The sequence below is a fragment of the Sceloporus undulatus genome, chromosome 1, assembly GCF_019175285.1.
Source record: "Sceloporus undulatus isolate JIND9_A2432 ecotype Alabama chromosome 1, SceUnd_v1.1, whole genome shotgun sequence".
In the NCBI taxonomy this organism is placed as follows: Eukaryota; Metazoa; Chordata; class Lepidosauria; order Squamata; family Phrynosomatidae; genus Sceloporus; species Sceloporus undulatus.
The window spans coordinates 205,406,370-205,429,696 of record NC_056522.1 but is presented as its reverse complement, the minus strand read 5'-3'; the positions used below and the strand labels follow the sequence as shown (position 1 = coordinate 205,429,696).

Genomic DNA, 23,327 nt, shown 5'->3' with positions numbered 1-23,327 from the left:
TTGACAGCAGGTCTCCGCGCGGGGAACTTTCCCCCCCCCCCCCCATTCCACATTCAAAGGAGGTCCATCAGAGAACATGATTGGCAATTTTCGTCATAATCTGCACATTATTAGCATCAAAATTGACACGGCCATAACACCGGTGGTTTTTTTTTTATATGCCTTCTCCAAGTTCACCGAAGTCCCTCCGACAGCAAGGGGTGGCCGGGTGGGCCTCCCTCTTCCCCACGCCTGGCTTCTCACAGCCAAAGGATGGTGGGTAAATAAAACCCAGGGCCACGATTCCCCCCCCCCCCCTTTTTTTTTTTTTTTTTTTTTGGAAATGGAAGGGGGGAAGAAAGATACTTAAAAGAAAAGGGAAAAAAAACAGATCAAGAGGTCATTGACTCAGAGCAATGCCTCCGGTGTCAAAAAAGTTTCAAGTATTTCCCAGGTAATGTGGACCATGGCGCTCAGAAGGAAGCATGAGGCTTTGGAGACCATTTTTTAAAATATAAAATAAAATGAAATGAAAAATCCCTTGCCTCCCAGTTTCTCTAGACTTTGCATGCTGCCTGGTACACACTTCCCTTGCTTTGCTTTCCCATCGGCGGCAGCCTCGTCCCTTCCACAAAGGGGCCACAACAACTCCCATCTTCCCCACCCAGCTTCTCCATCATCCCCATCCCGCCTCCCACTCACTCCAGGCATCCCTGTGGTCCAGGGCTTCGGGGGCAAGCGTCTTTCCTCCTCGGCTAAATCCCCACGAAATGCAAAGTCGGGGTTTTGCTTTGGGGATTTGAGGCTCAGCCTGATCATCACAGCTGCCCATCAAGTGATAAGTAAAAAATTAGGGACTGTGTATGAAGGCATCCGATCAGCGGGTTTTGTAAAGGAGCCAAGGTCCCAATACTCCTACTCCTAGCTAGAAAAAGAGGAAACATTTAAAATAAAGAAAGAAACCGGCGAAGCACTGAGGCAGTTCCTCCTGTCGCCAGCAGAGGAGCTGAGCGGGACCCTGTCAAAGTTGGACTGAGGTCAAGGGGTCGGGAAAGCAGGGCCCAAGGGAGGGTCTTTCTGCTTATGGAAAGAGGGAGGCCAGAGATGGAGAAGCAGGTGGAGTTTGGTCCCTCACTGAGGCTGCTCCTCAGATCCTTCTTCTCCAGTTCTCCCTTAAAAAAAATCCTTTCCAGGAGCCACCTCTGTTTTTGCTTCCTATGAATTAACAGCAATCATGAAGATAACTCCTCTTCCTCAAACAAACAAACAAAACACACTTTTTGCAAGCTTTCCAAAGAGTCCTCCTATGAATGAACAGTCATAATGGAGATAGCCCCTCTTCTTTAAAAACCAAACAAAAACACACTTTTTGCCAAATTTTCAGTAGGGCCATCCTATGAAGGACAATCATAATGGAGGTAGAATTCAAAGATGTAGCCTTGTTAATCTGTAAAACCAGTATGGAAAGAGATCTTGCAGCCCCTTTGAGACCAACTGAAAGAAAGAAGCTGGCAGCATGAGCTTTCCTAGATTTCAGCCTACTTCCAAATGCATCTCAGGAAGTAGGCTGAAGTCTATAAAAAGCTCATGCTACTGACTTCTTTGTTTCAGTTAGTATCAAAAGTGCTACAATATCTCTTTCCGTAATCATAATGGAGATAACCTCTCATCTTTAAAACAAACAAGCAAGCAAACAATAACACAGTTTTTGACGCTTTCCATACGACCATCCTATGAATTCACAATCCTAAGGAGAATAGCCCCCTCTTCTTTCAAATCCAAACACAAAAACACTTTTTGCCAGCTTTCAGTAGTGCCATCTGATGAATGATAACCATAATGGAGATAACTCTGCTTCCTTAAAAACTAAACAAAAAACACACTTTTGGCTGAGCTTTCAATAGGGCCATCCTATGATGGACAGTCATAATGGAGATAACCCCGTCTTCCTTAAAAACCAAACAAGTTGCCAGATTTCAATAGGGCCACCCTATGAATTCACACTCATGATGAAGAGAACTCCTCTTTTTAAAAAAAACTAACCAAAAACACACTTTTTTGAGCTTTCAATGGGGCCATCCTACAAATTAATAGTCATCAAGGAGATAACCCCTCTCCTTTAAAGAAAACATTACAAAGAAAAACACTTCCTCTCAGTTTTTAACAGGGCCATCTTATGAATTCACAATCATCATGATGGAGAGAGAACCCCTTTTCCCTCAAAAACCCAACAAAAACACACTTTCGGTGAGTTTTCAATATGGTCATTTTAGGAATGACAACCATGGTGGAGATAACCCATCATTCCTATGAATTAACAACAGTAATGAAGAAAACCCCTCTCCCTTAAACACCCATCAAGAACACACTTTAGGCAAGCTTTCAAGAGGACCATCCTATGAATTCACAAGCATCATGGACATAACCCCTCTTCCTTATAAACCCAACAAAAAGCACACTTTTGGCAAGGTTTCAACAGGGGCATCCTGTGATTTGCAACCATCATGGAGATAACCCCTCTTCCTTAAAAAACCCAATAAAAGCACACTTTTGGTGGAGATAAGCCCTCTTCCTTTTAAGCCCAACAAGAACACACTTTTGGCAAACTTTCAACAGGGCCATCCTATGAACTGACAATCATCACGATGGAGAGAGAACCCCTTTTTCTTTAAAAAAAAAAAAACACCCAGAAAACAGACTTTCGGTGAGCTTTCATCTGAGCCATCCTATGAATTCACAGTAATCATGATGGAGAGAGAACCCTTCTTCTTCAAAAACCCAACAAGAACACACTTTGGGCAAGCTTTAAGTAGGGCCCTCCTATGACTTCTCAACCATCATGATGGAGATAATGGGGAACACTTTTTGCCAGCTTTCCAGTGTAGGTCCTTTCCCAACCCCCCCCCCCCCCCCCCCTGGTACAAAAAGGGCCCCCGTCCGCCCCGCCCGCCCTCCGTGCCCACAGCGCCCCCTAGGGCCCGGGGGAGGGGGCTGGTTATCTGGTCAAGGGCGCCTCCTCCCGCTGGTCCGGGGAGGGCACGGCGGTCTTGCTGAGGACGGCGGCCGAGTAAGGCAGGAAGCCGCTCTCGGAGGCCCGCTGCGAGGCCGCCCCGGCCGCCGCCCCGCTGCAGGGGAAGTCCGAGGCCGAGGAGCCGCGGGAGCCCAGCGCTGCAGCCGCTGCCGCCGCCGCCGCCGCGGACTGGCTGCTGTGGCAGCTGAGGCAGGAACAGGGGGCCGAGGCCGACGGAGGGGCCGAGGAGGCGGCGGCGGCGGCGGCTGCAGCTGCGGCGGCGGTGCTGTTGAGGCCGGCGGCGGCTGCTGCGGCGGCGGGGGACTGGTAGAGGCCCGGGTGCCTGAAGCTGCAGAGGAGCTCCGGGCGGGAGTAGGGGTGGGAGAGGGCGCGGAAGGTGTCCAGAGGGCGGATGGAGGTGGCGAAGGGCGAGGAGGCGGCGGCGGCGGCGGCCCCGGAGGCGGCGGCGGCTGCTGCGGCGGCAGTGACCCCGACGTGGGGGTAGTAGTGGAGGGGGACGTGGGAGTGGAAGGGGTAGGGCAGGCTCCCCGTGGCCGCCGCGTGGGTCATCATGTAGGTGTAGAAGCTGGGGTCCGCCGGGTGCGGCCACGACATAGCCAGGCGCTGCCGCTTGTCCTTCATGCGCCGGTTCTGGAACCACACCTGGCGAAAAAGAGGGACCGAGAGCGGGGGTTAGGCAGGAGCACTGGGAGCAGGAAGTAGATTTCCCCCCCCCATGCCCTCTCGCCCCCTTCCCCTATTCTAGATATGTCCCCATCACAGAGGAGGGGGAGGCATCCCCCAATTCCAGGGACATAGAAGACATGAGCCAGGAAAAAGCTTAAACCCCTCACAGGCCCAAAGAAGATGGGAGAAGAAGAAACGGGGGGGGGGGGGTTTGCAGCAGATCTTGGGCCTCCCTCTCCCAGGGGTCGGACAGGCAGCTCCAGGGGGACCGGGTGTCCTCACCGCAAAAGAGGAGAAGGCACCCCAAAATGGGAAACAGGGAGGACGTGACCCAATTAAAAAAACAAACTCCAACACACTTATAGAAATATACATTTCATGCCTCTGGATCAGGCTCAGAAAGAAGGACGTTTTGACATTCCTCCTGGAGAGAAGGTTGAAATAATGGAGGGCGTGTCCTAGAAAAGGAGGACCCCCCTCTGGTCACCTTCGGCAGACAGGGCCTTGGATGGCAGCGCCCCCTTGGCCCCCAGCTCTTCTCCTCCTACCCACGCATTCTCCCCACCTCAGGCTTCAGCAAAGGCCAAGAATTCAATATAAAGCCACAAGGCTGCTTACTGCTTTCCTGGCGATCTTACTGTCCTTAACTAAATGCCCCCGCTCGGCCACTGGGTGACCTTAGGTAAGTCACATTCTCTCAGCCTCAGAGGAAAGCTATGGAGAACCTCCTCTGAACAAATCTGGCCCAGAAAAACTCAGGAGAGGTTGACCTTTAGGGTCGCCATAAATCGGAAACGATTTGAAGGCCCACAACACACAACAAACACACGCCCCAGGCTTTTGGCCTGACGATGAGGACACCGCTGGTTCAAATTAGGACACCGCTTTCGGACATAATTTGCCAGTCTAGAAGTTGTGTCTCTCCCTTCCAGTCACAAACACACACAACCGTTTAAAAAAACAAAAAGCAAAATCTTCCGCATTGAAATAATGACAGTTCAATTTATTTCGTTTTCTAATAATGTTGGGTAACGATTTGCAATTAAAAGGAGCACTCACACACACACACAAACACACAAGTAGGTATGAATGGGCGCGTGTGTGTGTGTGAAAGAAAGAGATCAGCGAAAGAAAGAGATCGATGAAGCTTTAAACCCAACACAAACCGGAAAATGGCATCAATCGCAGACCAGATCAACGCCAAATTTTCGGCAAAAAAAAATATCAGCCTGGCAATGAGTCTCTGTGGGCCTTGGATTTTTAAATCTGGAGATATTAAGTCCGGAAAACAATACACTTCACATGGAAACCTCCTCCCGGTTTCTCTCTCTTTCCCTTTCATTTATCTCAGGACGGCCATAATTCAAAACAACTCGTTCGCGGGGAGATTTCCCCCGAATCTATACGTAAATGTTGTTTTATAACCTTCAAGGCCAAAACGTCGTTTTATGACGACAAAACAACTCAGGCCTGGCTTGCCTTCCTTCAACCCCGCCCTCCCCGGATTTCCCACCGAAGCGGCCTCCTGGCACGGTGTCCTTTTACCAGGAAATAAGCCCCCCGTTGAATTCAATGGGCTTTATTTTCGAGGAGGCAATCCTAGGATGGGAATGCAAAAAACAAAACAAAACAAAACCCTCCTCTTTAAGCGGGTGCAAAGAGAGAGAGAGAGAGAGAGAGAGACAGAGAGATTGGCGTCGTGGGGGAGAAATAATGCCACGTTTCCTTCTCAAAGGACTCGCTGAAGCTTCCAGGGTTTAGTGGGTGGGTTTGTTTTCCAGTGGCATTCTTTCACTCCCAAGCATCCCTCTTGGAAAATGTGGAAAAGGAAAAGAAAGAAAAGAAAGCATGGTCTTCTAGCGGGAACCAGCCCACAATCCTTGGATTAAAAATAGCCCTCGATTTGCCTGGGAGAGTTGGCTTCTCTCTTTATTTGCCTGGAGTCTTATTAGGTTATCTTTGGCCTTGACAAACCGGGGGGATGTCAGGCCCGATGGTTCCTCTGCCAGGAAGGCCCAGAGAGAGCCGGACTTCGATTGGAAGGAAAGGCCGGACAAGACAGAGCCGATCCCCCAAATTAGTCCACTACTAGCTTCCCTTCTTCCCTAGCAGACCCTTTGCTCCTGCTTCCTTCTTGGAGCCTTCCCCCAGGTTGCTTTGCCAGAATACCTTGATGGTGGTCTCGGGGAGGTTGAGCGCCGCGGCCAGCTCGCACCTTCTGGGCCGGGAGACATAGTTCTCCCGGTAGAACTCCTTCTCCAGCCGGGCGATCTGCTCCCGGGTGAAGGCGGTGCGGTACCTGCGGACTTGGTCGGCGCTGGAGTTGGCAGTGCCCAGGGCGCTCCCGCCGTGGAGGCCTCCCAGGCTGGAACCCGAGGAGGCCGAGGAAGAAGTGGTGGTGCTGGGGGTCGAGCCGCTTTCGGAGTAGCCTGGAGGGGGGAACACAACGGAATCGGGAGGATGGAGGATTGAGCGAGAGAGAAACAGAGAAAGAGAGATTTATTCTCCAGGAGAAGCTTTGGCACAGTTGGCCACCTAGCCTTGTACACACACACACACACACACACACACACTGTCTCTAATAATTAATGCTCGCTGTCACGGATACAAATGGCCGCCCTATTAATAATAATAATAATAATAATAATAATAATAATAATAATAATAATAATAGTTTATTTTCCATCGCTTTTCTTAACATTAAGACTTGGTAACCCAACCAGGCCGAGAAAATTAAGAGTCTACTTAAAAAGATAAAAATAAAACCGATGACCAACAGATTTCGTTCTCTGTAACCAATTACAGAAGAAGGTTAGGGATGGTTTTGGTTTTAAGCAAACGAAACAAAAAGCAGCACGGAATTGCAAGCCACAGTCTTCCACAGCGTTTGATATATATGTATATATATAGGCATCGACACTGCTGCGATAAACGAAAAGAGGCGCCTGTTTTGGATTGTAAATTGCTGTGCTTCTGTCTTTGGTGAAAAAGTAAAAATCACAGCAGCCTTAAAAGCACAGACTGTGATTTTTTAAAAAAACGGCATCGGTCACCAATTGGTTCTCATGGACTCTTTCCAAAAGTTGCTGCAAACCTTTGACTGGCGCTGGTAACATTATTTCTAGCATCAAAGTTCGAGGGCAGGAAAGGGAGGAGTCCCAGAGGGAATAAGAAACACAAAATTCGTAGAGAGTTGTTTTTGGATTTAAAAAATAAATAAATACTTGTGTTGTTTTTTTTAAATCAAAACCGAAAGTGTGACAAAATATTTGCCCAGGTTGAAAGACGCAACCGGACATAGTTAATAGAAACAGGGCACTGTAGGACGTATAAAGGCAATGCCTTAAGGACCCAGTTGGGAACCCCCTGTTATCAATTCGTTGTCCCAAAATTGTGCAAGAGACACCACCCTAGATCTGAGACCTAGAAGGAGACTGTCAAAACAAACAAACAAACCCGCTGTTGTTGACACTTTGATCTCTAAACAAATCCCAATAGGAGAGATGCCCAAATACACGCAGAAACTGGGAAAGTGGTGTGTAAGTAGGTAGGACACCAGTTCAACACACTATCTCAATCCTGTTCCGAGTTGTATTTCCTCCTTACAGGAACAGGACAGCGAGGAGGGAAAACGCCCCCCCTCCCCAAAAAGGAAAGATTCACTTGACTGTTTCGATTCACTTCCTAATGGGTACCGTTTCAACACACTCCTTCCTCACTGGGGATGCCCTCCACAACTGGATATCCCGCCAACTATATGCGATCCATCAAGGGCCAGATCCCCCACCCACCCCGGTGGGTTAAAACACTCTGGCTGGTGTAGATTGTAGGCTGTAGGGGACAGAACCTATTTATTAAAAGACAAAGGAAAACACATTTAAGGTTGGGCCAGCGTGGCGGAGTCGTTTGAGAGTTGGACTACGATTCTGGGAGAGCAGGGTTCGAAGTATAAAAACCCACTGAGTGGCCTAAACATTAGAAAAAACTTCCTGACAGTAAAAGCTATTCCACAGTAGAACATATTCCCTGGGAATGTGGTAGAGTCTTCTTGTTTGAAGTTTTTTATTTAAACAGATGGCTCTCTGTCGGTATGTGTGTGTGTATGCTTCGATTAGTTTTTTTCTGGGTTTTTCTGGGCTATGTGGCCATGTTCTAGAAGAGTTCGTTCTTGATGCTGTGGCTGGCATTTTCAGAGGTGCTTTGATGGTGAGTTCCTGCATGGCCGAATGAGGTTGGGTCCAACGCTACGATTCTATAACCTTGGACAAGGCACACTCTCTCAGCCTCAGAGGATGGCAAAGGCAAACCACTTGCCCAGAAAACCCCGTGGTAGAATCGCCAGAAGTCAGAAACGACTTGAAGGCACCCAAGAACAATAAAAAGGGGGTCCCAGAGATATATGTCTGTGCAAGTCCTTGTCCCCAGGATAGAGGGGTGAAGGTAGAGGGCTAGAGAGGGGGGGAAAGAGGCAAGGTTACCTTTGTTGTTGTTCTCCTTCAGCTGGGAGGCAGCGAGGCCGGCGGGCGAGCGGAGCGCGGAGCAGCCCACCTCCACGTCGCTGTTCATCTCGGACTCCGGAGCTACTACTTCGGCGTAGTGGCTCATCTTCTTCCTGCCTTCCGAGGCTGGGGCCAGATCGGCGCCTCCTCCGTCGCTGTTGGGGTGCGGGAGGCCGAAGAGGGCGTCGATCTCGAACTTGCCTTTGGTCGGAGGCAGGTCTCCGAGCGAGGCGTGGAGCCGGGGGCTGAGGCGGCCTCCGTGGGGCGAGTTTTCCAGGGCCTCCAGCACCGCGTTGCCTGCCGAGTCGGACAGGTTGGCCAGCCTTTTGCCGGGCGCGGGGCTGTGCAAGCCTCGCTCCATCAGGATCATCTCTTTTCTTATCCTTTCCATCATCTCAGCTTCCCCCCGCCTTGGGAACAAAAAATATATATGTATATATAAATATATAGAGAGAGGAGGATGAAGAAGGGGCGAGGTGGGGGGAAAAGGCTGGTCTTCCTCCTCCTAATAGTCCTCCTGCCGCAAGACCTAATTCGCATTCAGCCCCTTCTGCCAGTGTCTCTAAATATTATTACCTCTTTTGGAGAGAGGCGTAAATGCGGGCGTGCATATATATATATATATATGTATATATGAGAAGAGAAGGACTGGTCAAAGTGACCCATACATCCTTCCTAGCCCCGAAATGTCATTCATTCATCAGGAAAAGAAAGGAAGGAAGAAGAAAAAGAGAGAGGAGCGCTCCTTGGTCGTTAAGGGACGAGTGACGCTGGCCGAATGATCATTTATTGTAACAGGTTTATAAGCAAATAAATAGAGGCTCCTGTCAGCGGGTAATGAAAGCGGCTTCGGAGCAGACAAATAGATCCAGCAGGTAGGGAAGCGGGAAGAGGCAGAGTGAAGAGGAGGGCGCGCGTCCTGGGCTCGATCAGCTCTTGGCTGGATGGCTCTGGGGTTTGGCCTCTGGGGCGGCATTGACAGGCTGATTAATAAAAGGAGCCCAGCAACATTTCCCCCTTCATTTAGGGGCATCATTATGCTCTGATTCTACACACACCCCACCCTCCACTCTCCTCTCCCACCCTCTTTCTCTCTGCTTTGTGTGTTTGTGTGTGTGTATGTGTGTGTGTTTAGCTTTTTAAGCTCCTAACGATGCCGCTTCTTTCTCGTTTGTCCTCCGACAGAAGCACCAGGACTCAATGACAGGGGTGGCTTTGGATTTCGAGGAAGGCGTTTGAGAGAGAGAAAGAGAGAGAGAAAAGAGAAAATCTTCGTCTAGAAGCAAAGGCGGAGGAAAGCAGAGAAATCCACTCATGTCTCCCCTCCGCCCCTTGTGCATTTCGGCCGCCTTTTAATCACCTTTCCTGCCTATTTAAGAAAACAGCCGGGCTTCCCTTGAAGGAAGTCCCTTACACACACGGACACCGGCATGGAAAGACAGACAGACAGACAGACAGACAGACAGACACTTACACGAAGCAGCCCCTGTTCAGACGTGCAAAACCATCCGGGCAGAAACCTACCTGCCCAAGAGCATCTAAGGCGACCCACGGCCGGTGCATGGACCCCTGGTTGGCAATCCTAGCGGGCTTCAGTGTACTTCCTTAACGCATCCACCGTCCAATTTGGGGAGGGGGGGTGGAAGGAAAGAGGGAAGGAGGGAGGGAAGGAGGCTTTTCCCCCCTTTCTGGAATCCAGTTTATGGAGGCAACTCGTCTCAAGTGCTTCCTTCGCCTCTGGCTCAAAACCCTCTCTTTGGTGGACTGACTGAGCACCAAAAAATTTAAAAAGAATCCAAGGAATCTTAAAGACATGATTTAAAGCATCAGAGAGGAGGAGGAGGAGGAGTGGAGGGAGTGGGAAAGGCCTCCATTCATTCATTCATTTATCCATTCACCCTCTACCTAGATTTCTCTCCCATCTCATCCACCTTCCTCAATCGAAGCCCTGTGACTCCTTCTTTCCTTCCTCCCTCCCTGTTTTTTTTTGGGGTGGGGTGGGGTTAAAAGGCTGCGATGTCAAGGTTTCAAAGGCATGGGGGTTCTTGGTAAAGCGTGAAAGCCAGGGGTCTCCTGCTCATCTTCCAACTTCCCAACAGCCTCTGACCCCCTTTGCCACTCCGCCCCCAACTCCCGGCCGCAAAGTTACCTGGCTCTCAGTTTGCTCATCTGCCTCTCCTCTCCCTCCCTCCCTCTTTCTTTCTCTCCTCCGAGATGCTTCTCGGAGTAGCCAATCTCTCCCAGCGCCGGAGGGAGGCGAGGGAGGGAAAGCGCTTGGCCGGCCTTCCTTCCTTCCTATCGGAAACTCTCTCCTCAGTGGGAACTTTGATTGCAATCATGACGCCGAGGGCCATCGCTTCGCAGGAGATAAAGCGCCTGTCATTAGCATCCTGGGAACAGTGCCTCCGCCTCTTGGACAGCTCTGGGGGCCTCCCTCCTCTCCCTTTTCTCCCAGGCCTGGGTTCAGGAGTCCCCTTCCTTCTCCCTCAACATTAGGAGGAACTTCCTGACAGTAAGGTCTGTTCCACAGCGGAACTCACTCCCGTTGGAGAGTGGTGGAGTCTCCCTTTTTGGAGGTCTTGTCAGGGGTGCTTTGAGTGTGAGTTCCTCCATGGCAGAAAGGGGGTTCCAATTCTATGATTCCTCTTTGAGGCCTCTAAAGTGGAGAGGTTGGATCCAAAACTCAAGGCGCTTAGATCCAGACCCCATTGAACGCGATCTGTTTCCTGACTAACTTGCCCCATCGCTTTCAGTGGGTCTGGCCTAAGCAAGACTGGGAGAGGAAACAGAAATGTGTCAGAGTGTTTCTTCGGTGTCGGCATCCCAGCTGTAGACGCACACACAAACACACACCGACTCTTCCTTCAGACAGAATCAGATATGAAAAGGCTGCTGTTGTTTCGCTGTGCCAAAACACACTGCAAAAATAATCCAGTTTGAGACCGCTTTAACTGCCCTGGCTCAATACTAGAGAATTCTGGGAACTGTAGTTCTATGAGACACTTAGCCTTCTTTACCAGAGAGCTCTGGTGCCACAACAAACTACAGCTCCCAGAATTCCCTAGCACTGAGCCAAGACAGTTAAAGCGGTCTGAAACTGGGCTATTTCTGCAGTGTGTTCTGATCCGTTGTGTGCCTTCAAGTCGTTTCAGACTTATGGCGACCGTAATGCGAATCTTTTGTGGAGTTTTCTTGGCAAGTTTCTTCAGAGGAGGGTAGTGGGAGGAGACTGACTTCCAAATAAAGCCTTTCCTGTCACACTAATCTTGTGTTTGTATCTTGAGGGCCTGATCCCAGGTAGCACTTTCGAATTTAGTTGATTTCAGTGAGGCCAAGGGAAATAACGTAGCTTGACTCTAAATCGATGAAAACAATAGGGCTTGAATAGTTTGGACTAGAGCATTCCCTAAAATCTAAAAAATTTCCCTGGTGAAAGCTTGGGGCTGGGCTGGGGCTTTTAAGTCAACTGCAGCAGCAAAAATGAGTATTGAGCCTGTCTCTCCACTGATGGAGAAGACTGGGGTCCACGGACACTTATCCCAAGGGAGGCTTCTTGGTCTTTAAAGGTGCCACAGAGGCCTGTGTTTTGGGGAGATCTGGGCGCATTGTTTAGGCAGAATAGAAGAAAAGGGCTGAGACGGAGAGGCTCACCTGTCCCGCCATGGAGTCATTTCAAAATTGGTGCACAAACTCACCCCAGTATCCTTGAAAAGCTGCCAATAGTCTTTTGGATAAAGCATCACTGACTTTGTTGTGTGCTTTCAAATCGTTTCTGACTTATGGCGACTCTAAGGCGAACTTATCCTGGGGTTTTCTTAGCCATTTCCTTCAGAGAGGTTTGCCATTGCCATCCTTTAAGTCTAAGACAGTGAGTGTGACTTGCCTAAGATCACCCAGTGGGCTTACATGGCTCAGCCAGAATTCAATCCCTGGTCTCCAGAATCATTCAAACCAGGCTGGCTTTCAACTGACTTTAATTATGTTTACTGTTATTATAAGTTGACCCTCCATTGTGTTGTTCCTGTGTAAGTGGAAGCCAATTTTCCTGAATGTAAAAGGGTTTATTCAGGAATTACTGGGGAAATGGGGGAGTGGAGTGGGAGAGTGAGAGAGCTCTGTGTGAGAGAGAGACAGAGAGGCATCTAGGGCTTTCTGGAGGGTTTCTTTTATTTTATTTTTGCAGAATATTAAGAGCAGGGTGATTCTGAATATATTACTAGGAAGCAACCAAGCATTCTTATTTACTTTCTTTCGGACCGCCCTTTAGAGGATCTGTAAGGCTCTGCGTTCCATAAAATCCAGGCTTCAGTTAAGGAGGGCCTTCGGGTCTCTCAAGTGTGAATTTCGCTGTAACAGCAGGCAGAAGGCTGGGGGGAGATTACAACAGGAAGGGAAGGAAGCAGCAAAGAAATTGGAAACAGGAAAGTGCCGGCTGTCCAAAATGCCATTTCATAACCCGATATCCTAATATCGTGAAGCGTTTAATTTATCAATGCTTCACTAGTATCTCCCTGGCTGTCCAGCTTTCCTCTTGTGTATACGCACACCCACAGAGGAGTATTGTTAGAAATTAACCTGTTGTCGGCTAATTGACAAAATGCCCAAGTGTCCAAGCGTCTCCTTCTTTGGAGGTCCTTAAACAGAGGCTGGATGACCATATGTCCGAGGTGTCTTGATTGTGTCTTTCTGCATGACAGAGGAGGGTTGGATTGGATGCCCCCTTGAGGTATTTTCCAACTCTAATGTCTAAAACACACTGCAGAAATAATCCAGTCTGAGATCGCTTTAAGTGCCCTGGCTCAATGCTAGAGAATCCTGGGGCCTGTAGTTTACTGTGACACCAGAGCTCTCTTACAGAGAAGACTAAATGTATCATAAAACTACAGATTCCAGAATTCCCTAGCACTAAGCCAAGGCAGTTAAAGCGGTCTCAAACTGGATGCTTTCTGCAGTGTGTTTTAGACCGCTTGAATCACGAAAAGAGGGAGGAAGAGAATCAAGCTCGGAATTCTCTCTCTCTCTCTCTCTTGTAAATAGAACAGCGGTCTCTTTCAAGTCTCCTCTCCCACCCTCTCGCTTTATAATCCTCTCAACTCGACTTTATCATCCTCTCAATCTTTGCTGGGATGCTCTGGGAAGATGGCGCCCAACTTGGAAGGCACCAAACTTCTGCCTGAAGGTCGTGGGGCTGTGCAGAAGAGTCACCTTGTCTCCCAGACAGTAAAGCAGAGCCAAAATCAAACCTAAAAAACTCTCAAAAGCAGCTGTATTAATCCTCCCAGCTAAGCCAGCAAGGGGAAATCATGGGAGACTCCGTGATGTATAATACCCCTCTCCTCCAAGTATATAGCCACAAACCGGTGGAGAGGGGAAAGATTTACAACAGGGGAAGAGGAAGTCTGCGGGAAGCTTTATTGCTGTCCTTTGGCGCCCCCACCTGGTTTCTCTCAGACCTCACCAGGCTTGATATCTTTTCCCTCCCCCCTCCACCCACAATCTAGACTACTTCCCCTTCATATCCTCAAAAAACCCAAGATACGTAACCACCCTTCGGCATATGCACTCCTATAAGCACAGACCTTCACCCAGAATTCATTTCGAATCCAGAAACATAATGCTCCCTTCCGGTTTTGGGGCTTTTACATATATAATATATATATATAGGAGTGTAGGCATGTGTTAATGAAAAATACTCCTTTGCAGCCAAATAAAGGCTGGCATCAGGTGTTACTGGCAAGTTCGTTTCGACTTCCCTCCACCACCCTCTTTATTGGTTTCATTTTATATTTTACACCTTTTAAATAATGCCAACGTTTGGGTTTATGTGCGAAGTCTTTCAGAGAGTGACTCCCTTCCGAAGAGAGGGGAAAGTTTAGTACCCGCCATAAAAACAAACCCGAGTTTAATTATCTACAGCAAGGGTTGGAATCCTACCCCTTGTTCCTTGGGAGTAAAGCCTACAGAGCATGCAGGGATTACTCCTGAGCAAATAATGCGCAGCATCGGGCCCGAAAGGGCTGTTATTTAGCTGACGACGGCGACCGCAGTGGGTTTGAATTATAGTCATTCCTGGGGAGGAGGGAAGAGGTCCGGCTAATAAAGCCGTTATTTGATATTTTATATTTCTAGACAGCTAAATTAATTGGCTCTCGGGCTCTTTAGAACCACTCTTCATTTAGGAAACTGTTTCTGGCGGCGTAAAGTTTTGGGTTTTCTTAAGGCACGCTTGAAAGGGCAGGAATGTTGGCAGAAAGGAGCGTGGTAGCCTGGGCAGTGTTTACTCAGTTGTTCCCCCATACTTTTCATGTCGCTGCCACCGTCTGAAGCCACGCTTTGAAATCCTCCCCCAAAACAACTCCTTCCCTAGACTAGGCGATCCCAGTCGGTTGGGAGCTTTTAATGGAGAAGGTCTCCTCCGACTTCATTGAATGGGACGCATATTCCAAAGGGTTCCAAAGGAGTCTCCCGCCAGCTTTTAAAGATCCCAAAGTGCCTCCTTAGAAGAAGGAGGCTGAGTCAATATTTGCTTCCCGGCTTTACTGTGGGTCCTTTGAGGTGAACGGCGGGGCCTCGCTCCTGGTAATAAACCTGGCGTCCCACGAACCCCGGCCCCACGGAGGAGGAGACCCTCTTGTTTTAAATAAAGCGGGGCTGGCGGTGTTTGCATCTGTCTAGACCCTCCAAGGCCAGACGGGTCCAGGGATGAACTTGGTTTCACCGCCAGGGTCAGCAAGGGTCACCCAGAAGGTCACTTCTCTCGGGTTTCGCTCAGGGCTGGAAGGCGGCCCACGATGGCCTCCATCCACGCCACGCAAAGAAAGGCTCTCCGGTTTTGCAGGAGGCGAGTTCAGGGGAAGGTTCACGCACTTGCTTACACTTTCCCGACAACCTTCGGATTTTGTACTTAGAGAGCTCGTGTAGCATCTTTGAGACTAACTGAAAGAAAGAAGTTGGGAGCATGAGGTTGCCTAGGCTTCAGTCTACTTCCTCAGATGCTTTTGGTATTATTATTATTTAGAGAGATCTTGTAGCACCTTTGAGACTAACTGAAAGAAAGACGTTGGCAGCAGGAGCTTTCCTAGACTTCAGTCTACTTCCTCAGCTCTCCACCACATTCTTCGGATCTCCACCAAATGCATCTGAGAAAGTAGGCTGAAGTCTAGGAAAGCTCCTGCTGCCAACTTCTTTCTTTCAGTTAGTCTCAAAAGGGCTACAAGAGCTCTCTAAGTACTGATTCTACAGACTAACACGGCTATAACTTTGAATTCTATCACTTCGGATTTTATGTTTTGCATTCTTCTTCCCCATCAGAACTGTTAGAGCTGCTGGCCTTTGTGGCTCTAGTTCCTTGCAGGTGGGCATGCGAAGAACACACACACACTAACACACAGAAACACAAACACACACCACCCCTCGCAGGAGACCTATGCAAGCAGAGAAGAAATCCCTAACCATAGACAGGGAGCAGATTTCAATACATATCTCAAACACGATTTCTTTAAATAAATACAACTAATGAACAGTGGGTTTTTTGTGGATTTTTCAGGCTACGTGGACATGTTCTAGGAGAGTTTCGCTGGCGTCTCAGGAAGAAACTCTTCTAGAGTTTCTGTGTGGGTCACACAGCATGAAAAACCCACCAAAAACTATGGATCCTGCCCATGAAAGCCTTCGACTTCACAAAGATACACATTAAACACACCCAGCATTATCCATGTAATTACTGATAGACAGTTTTATCGGTACATCTGTAAAGAAGAAGTTAAAAAATATATATTTATATGAACATTATTATATTTATATCTGTGAGGCACTTTCGGTCCCTTCAAAGAGAAAGGCGGCATACAAATGAAATAAATAAACATAAATAAATAAAATATTCACATTTCTCTATGTGAGCAAAGTATAATCCAGAACCACTGGAGTAATTATTCTTTTCATGGCTCACATCCCACTTATCCATATCCAACTTCTCTCTCTCTCTATATATATATATATCTCCTCGTTTCAGTTTTGCAAGGTAGACAGGTCCACACTTTTTCTCGCTCCTCTTCATGCCTCTGATGAAGAATGCTGCATCACCTTCAAATGATGTATGTCTTGCTGCAAGGCTTTGTTCTCTTCTAACAAAATGCTGCTAGTAAGAATAAGCCAGAATATTACACAGATTCCCAGACAAAGACCACCGCCATGCAGTGACTATTCCTCTTAGAAATACACATTATTGAGAAACTGACGCACTACTTCACTTTTCTCTCCTGCCCCTGGGAATTTTTGGACGAGGGCAGCAGAGATTTTGTTGCTGCTATTGCGTTGTCTGAGAACACTCTCTTCCCTGCTGTAAAAAATAGAAATAAAAATAAATATTCTAAGCTACTTCAAGGCTTCAAGTTTCGTGCTAACTAACGTATCTGGGCGAATGTCCAGTACATCCACAGACTGAGGTTTTAACTGGAAAACGTGCAGGACCATCTAGTGGTCAAGACTGGGTACTACAACTTCGAAGGTAAAGGCCAGAGAAAGTCAGGCCCTATACAGACAGGCCAAATAAAGCTGCTTCAGGGCACTTTGGAGGTATGGTGTTTCAATGATGCATGCGTCCTAAGTGTCTGGAAGCTGCACCAAAGCTGCACTCCAGTCCTTAGGACTGGAGCGTGGCTTTGGTGCGGCTTCTGGACTCTTTGGATGCATGTATCATTTAAACAGCATACCTCCAAAGTGACTCGAAGCAGCTTTATTTTGGTTTGTCTGTATCAGGCCTCTGTTCGACTTCAGGAAAGTTTCCTCATTTCTCATCCTAGCACACACACGTGAGTGTCTATCTATCTATCTATCTATCTATCTATCTATCTATCTATCCATCTATCCATCTATCCATCCATCCAAACACACACATATATAGTCACAAGCACATACATATGCACCAGAATGCAATCAGCAAATATAAAGATGGATGTCAGATTCCCTACTGTCGAGATGTTATCACTCTCGGTTAAGATCTGTACCTGGTCCAGAGGTAAAAAGATACAGTACTTCAGATTCCTGCAAATGGGGAATCAAGCCTCTAGTCTTCCCATCCCTGATTACATTCGTTGTGGTGTTTTCATCATTGTGGCAGATGGACAACACTTGTGCACAAAGGGAAGAGTCTGCATTAAACAACAAATATTTGGATTTAGTTAGAAAGGAGAGGGCCATAACTATGCTGCAGTTCTCTGCACACATCGTGGCACTAAGACATAAGTACATCTGACTTATTTGTTTTTTTAGTAAGCAGGCAAAGAACTGGTTTGTTGCTGTGTGCCTTCAAGTCATTTCCGACTTATGGAGACCCTAAGGTGGGTTTCTTGGCAAGTTTCTTCAGAGGGGTTTGCCATGGCTTTCCTATGGAGCTCAGAGAATATGACTTGCCCAAGTTCACCCAATAGGTTTATGTGGCGGTCCTCCCTTATTCTTTCTCCTTCCACCGGAGTGATGTCCTTTACTTCATATTCCCCACTCGCTCACTAGAAAATTCCAGTCTGAGTTCACGCTCAAGATCCAAACCAAGGAAAATCCTACCAGTCTATGTTTAGAGACACTGAGCATTGAGCTGAACTGGGATTTGGGGCTGGATTCCTTCCTATAGATCAAATTGGCTACCTGTGCCCAGGATGCAGCAAACCCACACCGAAAGGTCACCTGTTGCTTTAAGTACTTTTATACGTGGAACTAGATTGCCTTCATTTTAAGCCACTGGAACTTGTCTGCCCAAAGGTAAGGAATTCAAAGATATAGCTGTGTTAGTCTGTAGAATCAATGCCTAGAAATATCTTGTAGCACCTTTGAGACTCACTGAAATAAAGAAATTGGCAGCATGAGCTTTCGTAGACTTCAGGATAGTTAAGTGCCACTGATTTGAATTGGAGAGACTGAAATGAGACCTTAATTTTCCTTCACAAATGCTTGATTTCAATGGGTTAGCTCTGATAATCCATACCTGGATCCCCTTGGTGAGAGATCTAGAAACAGTGGGTCGTCCTCCCCGTTTGTTTCCCTCCTTTTCTCTCTTCTGATAATGAAGAGAACAGTCCCGAGTCCGCTCACCTGGGAAATGAGCCATAATGAACTCAAGAAAAGTTTGCTTCTGTAGCATTGCATCTTAAGTAATTTCCCAAACGTTGAACTTTATGTTTATAATGAGAATTTCGTACAAGAGAGCCAGCCTGGTGTAGTGGTCTGAGTGTTGGACTAGGACCCTGGAAATCTGGTTTCCAATCCCCGCTCGAACATGGAAATCCCGTGGGTGATTTTGGGCAAATCACACTCTCTCAGCCTTCCTTAGAAGAAAACAATTTGGCAAAACCATTTCTGAACAAACTTTGCCAAGAAAAGCCCGTGATAGGGTCGTTTTAGGGTCGCCCTAAGTCGGAAACGACTTGAAGAGAAACAATAAGAACACCAATTTCCAACAACAAATAATCACAAAAGAATAAGACCTTTTTGTAAAAAATGGCCCCCTCGATAGCCTTACCTGGTTACACCGAAGCAGGGGAGGTTCACATCTGGGGAAGGAGACTGTATGAAGTCTTTACTGTTTGTGAACACAAAGGCTTTTGTGGCCGGCAGCCATAGATTTTCGTGGGTTTTTCGGGCTATGTGGCCATGTTCGTCAGGAAACGTCAGGAATAAACTCTTCTAGAACATGACCAAATAGCCCAAAAAACCCACAAAAATCTTTACTGTTTGTTCATGTGAACTCTGAACTGGATAGGAATTGAGGAATAACTAGCAAGCGAGCAAGAAAACCGGACAAACACAGAAATCGAAATATAAATTCATTTTCTCTCACCATCCCATTGACGACAATTCAATATTAACAAGCAGTTTTCTTATAACTGGATTGTTCCATGCCCTCTCAACACACACCAAACGTTTTAGAAGAAAAGTTTTTTTCTTGGTTTGGTTTCTATAGTAGGGCCAAGCAGCCCAAAGACGACCCAGAGAGCAAATTCCGGGAGATCACCGATTAGAGGAATAAGTGGGTTCATCTTCCCATGAAGATACGGATAATATTTTCTTTTTGGTCCTCTGACACAGAACATATATATGCAAGCCACCCGAATCAGCACCCATCATGTCCTTAACTTGTGATTGGCAGAAATAAAGGAAGGATTTTTTCCTAAAGAAGAAGACTGGGTGGCAAGAGAAATGTATGCCTGGATCTTACCATCAGATACACTTGAGGTCACCTGGCCTTCCTTCTGTTATATTGGGAAGAAATAAGCTGACCGTCGTATCCAGCTCCTTAGAAACCGGTGAAGTGTAGCTACAGGAGGCACAAAATTAAAGCATTGCCCCCAAAAAGAAGAATACTGCCTGCCTAATGAAGTTCTCCTTCAGTCCCCAAATTTCTAGCCTTGCAGAGACTAGAGTAAAATACTGAAAATCGTTCACCCTGAGAACGCTGTTTTCGCTTTGCCTGCCCCTTCCCTTTGAATGCTTTAAACTGTCTTGCTAAATGTTCAACTGAAATTTCAAATGACTGCAATGAATGCCAGATATTTGGGCGCTCATGGGAAATATCAATACGAGACAAAATTCTTATTTGGGGGAACAATACCCTCGTTTTGCCCCTGGAAACCCATCCATTTGAAACTAGCCTTTCGTCTACAAGGCCCGAGTGAAAAGGGTTCAAGGCAGTCTGGGGCGGGGTCACAGAGAAATTAACGTGGTGTTTAATTAAGGAAATGATCCTGCGTAGCTATTCCATTATGTCAGTTCGGCACATTTAACGGGGCGGAAGGAGGACGGGGAGGGAAGAGAGTGAGATAATTTCTTCCCGAAAGTCGCCCTCCTCCCTCTTTCTCAGGAAGCCCCAAAGTCGGGTTCCCTGGGTTCCCAGATCCAGCTGAAAAAACTGTTTGTTCTGATGCCGCCCGCGCCATTTGCAAATGGAAAAGAAATGCCAGGTACCTATGAGGTCAGCCGCACGCACCTTGACTGGATGCCAAGGGGGAGGGCGAGGGAAACCAGGCCCAAGAGGTGCTGCGGTCCACGGTCCCCCCTCCCCGCCTTCCCAAAGGCAGCCGTTCTCGTTAGACAAGTCGGTGCTCAAGCAGACTCTCCCTTTTCCCTCCACCTTGCCCTTGTTTGCTTAAATGGGCTGGTCATCTGGCTCTGACTTCCTGGGAGCCCTCAGCGGGGAATTTATCCAGAGCTTTGGCTCCTCTGCTGGAATGCTTGGCCCAAGGGCTGGGGGTGGGCAACGCATTTTTGCACAAATATGAAAAGATAAAGACTTTTTGGGGAGGGGGGTTCCTCTCTCTTCCAAAGGTGGCTAGCCTTGTGAACTCAGTTTTTGGATTCCTATTTGCAGCATCCTGTTCCAGGCCGGCCCTGCATTTCTTCGCACACTTCCCAAAATGACCTGACTAACTAGATAAACCTATTTTATCCAATAACTAGTGACGCCATTTTGCATTTTTCTGCAAATCTCTCAAAATCACCTAACTAGTTCAGCCTATTTCTATCCAACAACTAGACGGGTCATTTTGCATTTCGCATTTGTCTGCATACCTCCCCAAATGACCTGACTGACTGATCAGTGTGAGGAAAAATGCAGAGTGCTCCCTCCAGTCCTTAAGGTCAAACCCTTAAAAGGTCTTGGGCAACTTGGGTAAAAAATCTTGGGCTCAGTATTTGGATTCCCACTGGCAACATCCTGGGCCTGGCTAACTGGAAAAATGCAGGACCGGCTTGGGACAGGATGCTATGAGTGGGAATCTAAATACTGAGCCCAAGATTTGTATCCAAGTTACCCAAGATTTTTAAAAGGTTTGATCTTAAGGGCCGGAGTAGGCACTGCCACTGTGTAACTGGTTCCAACAGAAGGAGAAAAGGTCGCCAGGAGTCTCTGGGAGCTGGCTGTGATCTTTCCTCCTCCTCAAAACAAAGCAAAGAGTTTGGAGCACAAATCCCAGTGGCAAGGCAAGGATCCAGCCTCAATCTCCTCCGGGCCCCAAGGATTTCGGTGGGAACGGGGTTTGCGTGAGCGCCGGGGATCCCAGCCTTTCCATGTGTTTGGCTGGGTCCAACTTCTAACACCCCTCCATCTTTCTAAACTCACATTTCTGAGCAGGAATGCAGCAAAGTTAAGATTTTTTTCCCAAAACGTAGTGGATCCAAGTTAAACGACGCAGGGTTGCAGCTGGACCGCGGCTTTGGGAAGTGTCGTTCCACTCTGATCTTATAAAATTGTGTGTGTGTGTGTGTTAATATCCAAATTGTGTGCTTTGAAGTACTGCAAAAGAAAAGGGGAAAAAAAAAGGGGGGGATAATATCCAAATTGCTACTCTTAAATATTGCAAAAGAAAAAAAGGGGGGAATAATATCCAAATTGTATGTTCTTAAGTCCCTTATTGCAAAAGAAGAAGAAGAAAGGGGGGAGGAGGTTTCCGCTGGTCAGAAGAATGATACGTGTGTTTGACTGGTGCCCTTTCGTAACCACTTCCCAATGACAGAGTGCTTGACACGTCCTGGAAGCGCGTAGGGACTGGGATTTAGACGAGGGTGAACTGCCTGACCCCTTGTCAGCTCCACTTACTGGCCTTTTCGGTTGACCAGGGAAGGAGTGAAGCGACCCAGCCAGGCTCCTGGCCACCAGCTTGCGTTGGCAGTTTTGCCTTTGCGCCTCTCCTGCCCCGGCCCTCCTTGGCAGGGCTTTCCCATTCCTCGCCCGGGAATGCCAAGAAGGATTAGGAAGACCGCAAACCAAAACGAAAGGAAGCAGCCATTCCCTCGGAGGCCCGGCTTGGCTTTCCCCTCTCCCTTTCCTTGTAGTCTTCCCTTCCTCAGGGACTGAGAAGCCCTTGACCAGGCGTCCTCCTTTTCCAGGACATGTCCTCCATTTCGACCTTCTGTCCGGGGGAAATTCCAAAATGATCTCCCTTTTGAGCATGACCAAAATAATTAATTTAAATGAGAGTTGTTTTCTTTTTAAGCTTTTATTTGGTTACATCCTACATTTTTATTGAATGTCCTTTTTTCCGGTGCCTTGTCCTCCTTTGCAGTGAGGACACCTGACCACTCTTGCTTGAGTGGCAAGTACTCTTCAGTCTCCACGGTACAAGTTCGGCCTAGATCCGAAACCGAACTGGGAATGAATTCCCTTCCACGGGTCTCTTCATTTTCCCTCCGTCCTCAGAGAGATAGCTCTGGGTTCCCACCTTGGTTGGCCTAAAATGCCTTTCTCCCTTCCACTGCCCATCTGGAGAAATTGAGTCTTTTTTAGACGAATCTTCCCCGCAGTTGGGCGGACTTTTAAACAGATCGGGGCATGTTTGCATTAAGAAAAACAGAGCGTCCCTTTCCAGGCCCCACTCTGCCCTACTCAGGCGACTGCTCCCTTCTTCCTCCTTGTTTCCCCTTCTTTCGTTCTTTTCATGTTCTCTAAATGTTTCCAGTGCAAGTCTTATTGTGAGAAAGTATACCAGGGAAGTGGAGCAACTTCTTCTCCTCTCCAGGGCCCAGCACCCTGATCATCCCGGTGGGGCACCTTGTCTCTCTGGCGGGCTTCAGAAAATCTCCCCCAACCCTCCAAAATGACGGACTTGGCCCCTGTTCTCCCTCCAACCCTCCATGACTTGTGGATTTAATGCGGTTTTACTCTAGGGAAAGAATGCGGTCACATGTCCTATCAATGGGGAATAAGTCCCACGCAGGAAAGGTGTTTTCCTTGTGGAGTAAAGCGAGCGAGGATCCTGAGCATCAAAAGTCTTTGACTTTTAAAAGAAAGTCCCCCCAAACGATCTAGCCGGCTGCCTCTTTTTCTCTTCTTCAGAGTGCCAGCCAAATCCTTAGGTGCCAACAGCAAGGCTGGCCAAATGCTGGAATATTCGCCCGTCTGAAAGCCCCACAGAGCCAACTGTGTTGGAGCTGATCAGAGCCACCTTAGCAGAAAAGGCAAAGAGTAAGAAAGTTATTAAAGAACTAGTGGGGAAGCAGGACAATAAATAGAGGAAGATCCGGAGATAGAGGTGGCTAATATTTTTGAACCAAAACAAAGGGCAGGATCTTCTTCTACTCTACTACAAACCCTTATTAATTATTATAGGCCAAGAATCGGGTTTTACAACAGACTCCCCACACTACCTTTCCCTACTTCTGTAAGC

At 47.7% G+C, this 23,327-nt stretch overlaps 1 protein-coding gene across 1 annotated transcript; it reads right to left on the bottom strand.

Annotated features, from left to right (window-relative positions):
* Positions 1–2,974: 2,974 nt before the first annotated feature.
* On the bottom strand, positions 2,975–9,771 carry EVX2 (even-skipped homeobox 2). The gene is made up of 4 exons (XM_042446692.1): positions 9,700–9,771; positions 8,155–8,585; positions 5,846–6,105; positions 2,975–3,652 (listed from the first exon to the last, which is right to left on the bottom strand). The coding sequence occupies exons 1-4, from the start codon at positions 9,711–9,713 to the stop codon at positions 2,975–2,977; spliced, it is 1,383 nt and encodes a 460-aa protein (XP_042302626.1). The 5' UTR covers positions 9,714–9,771.
* Between the last annotated feature and the right edge of the window lie 13,556 nt (positions 9,772–23,327).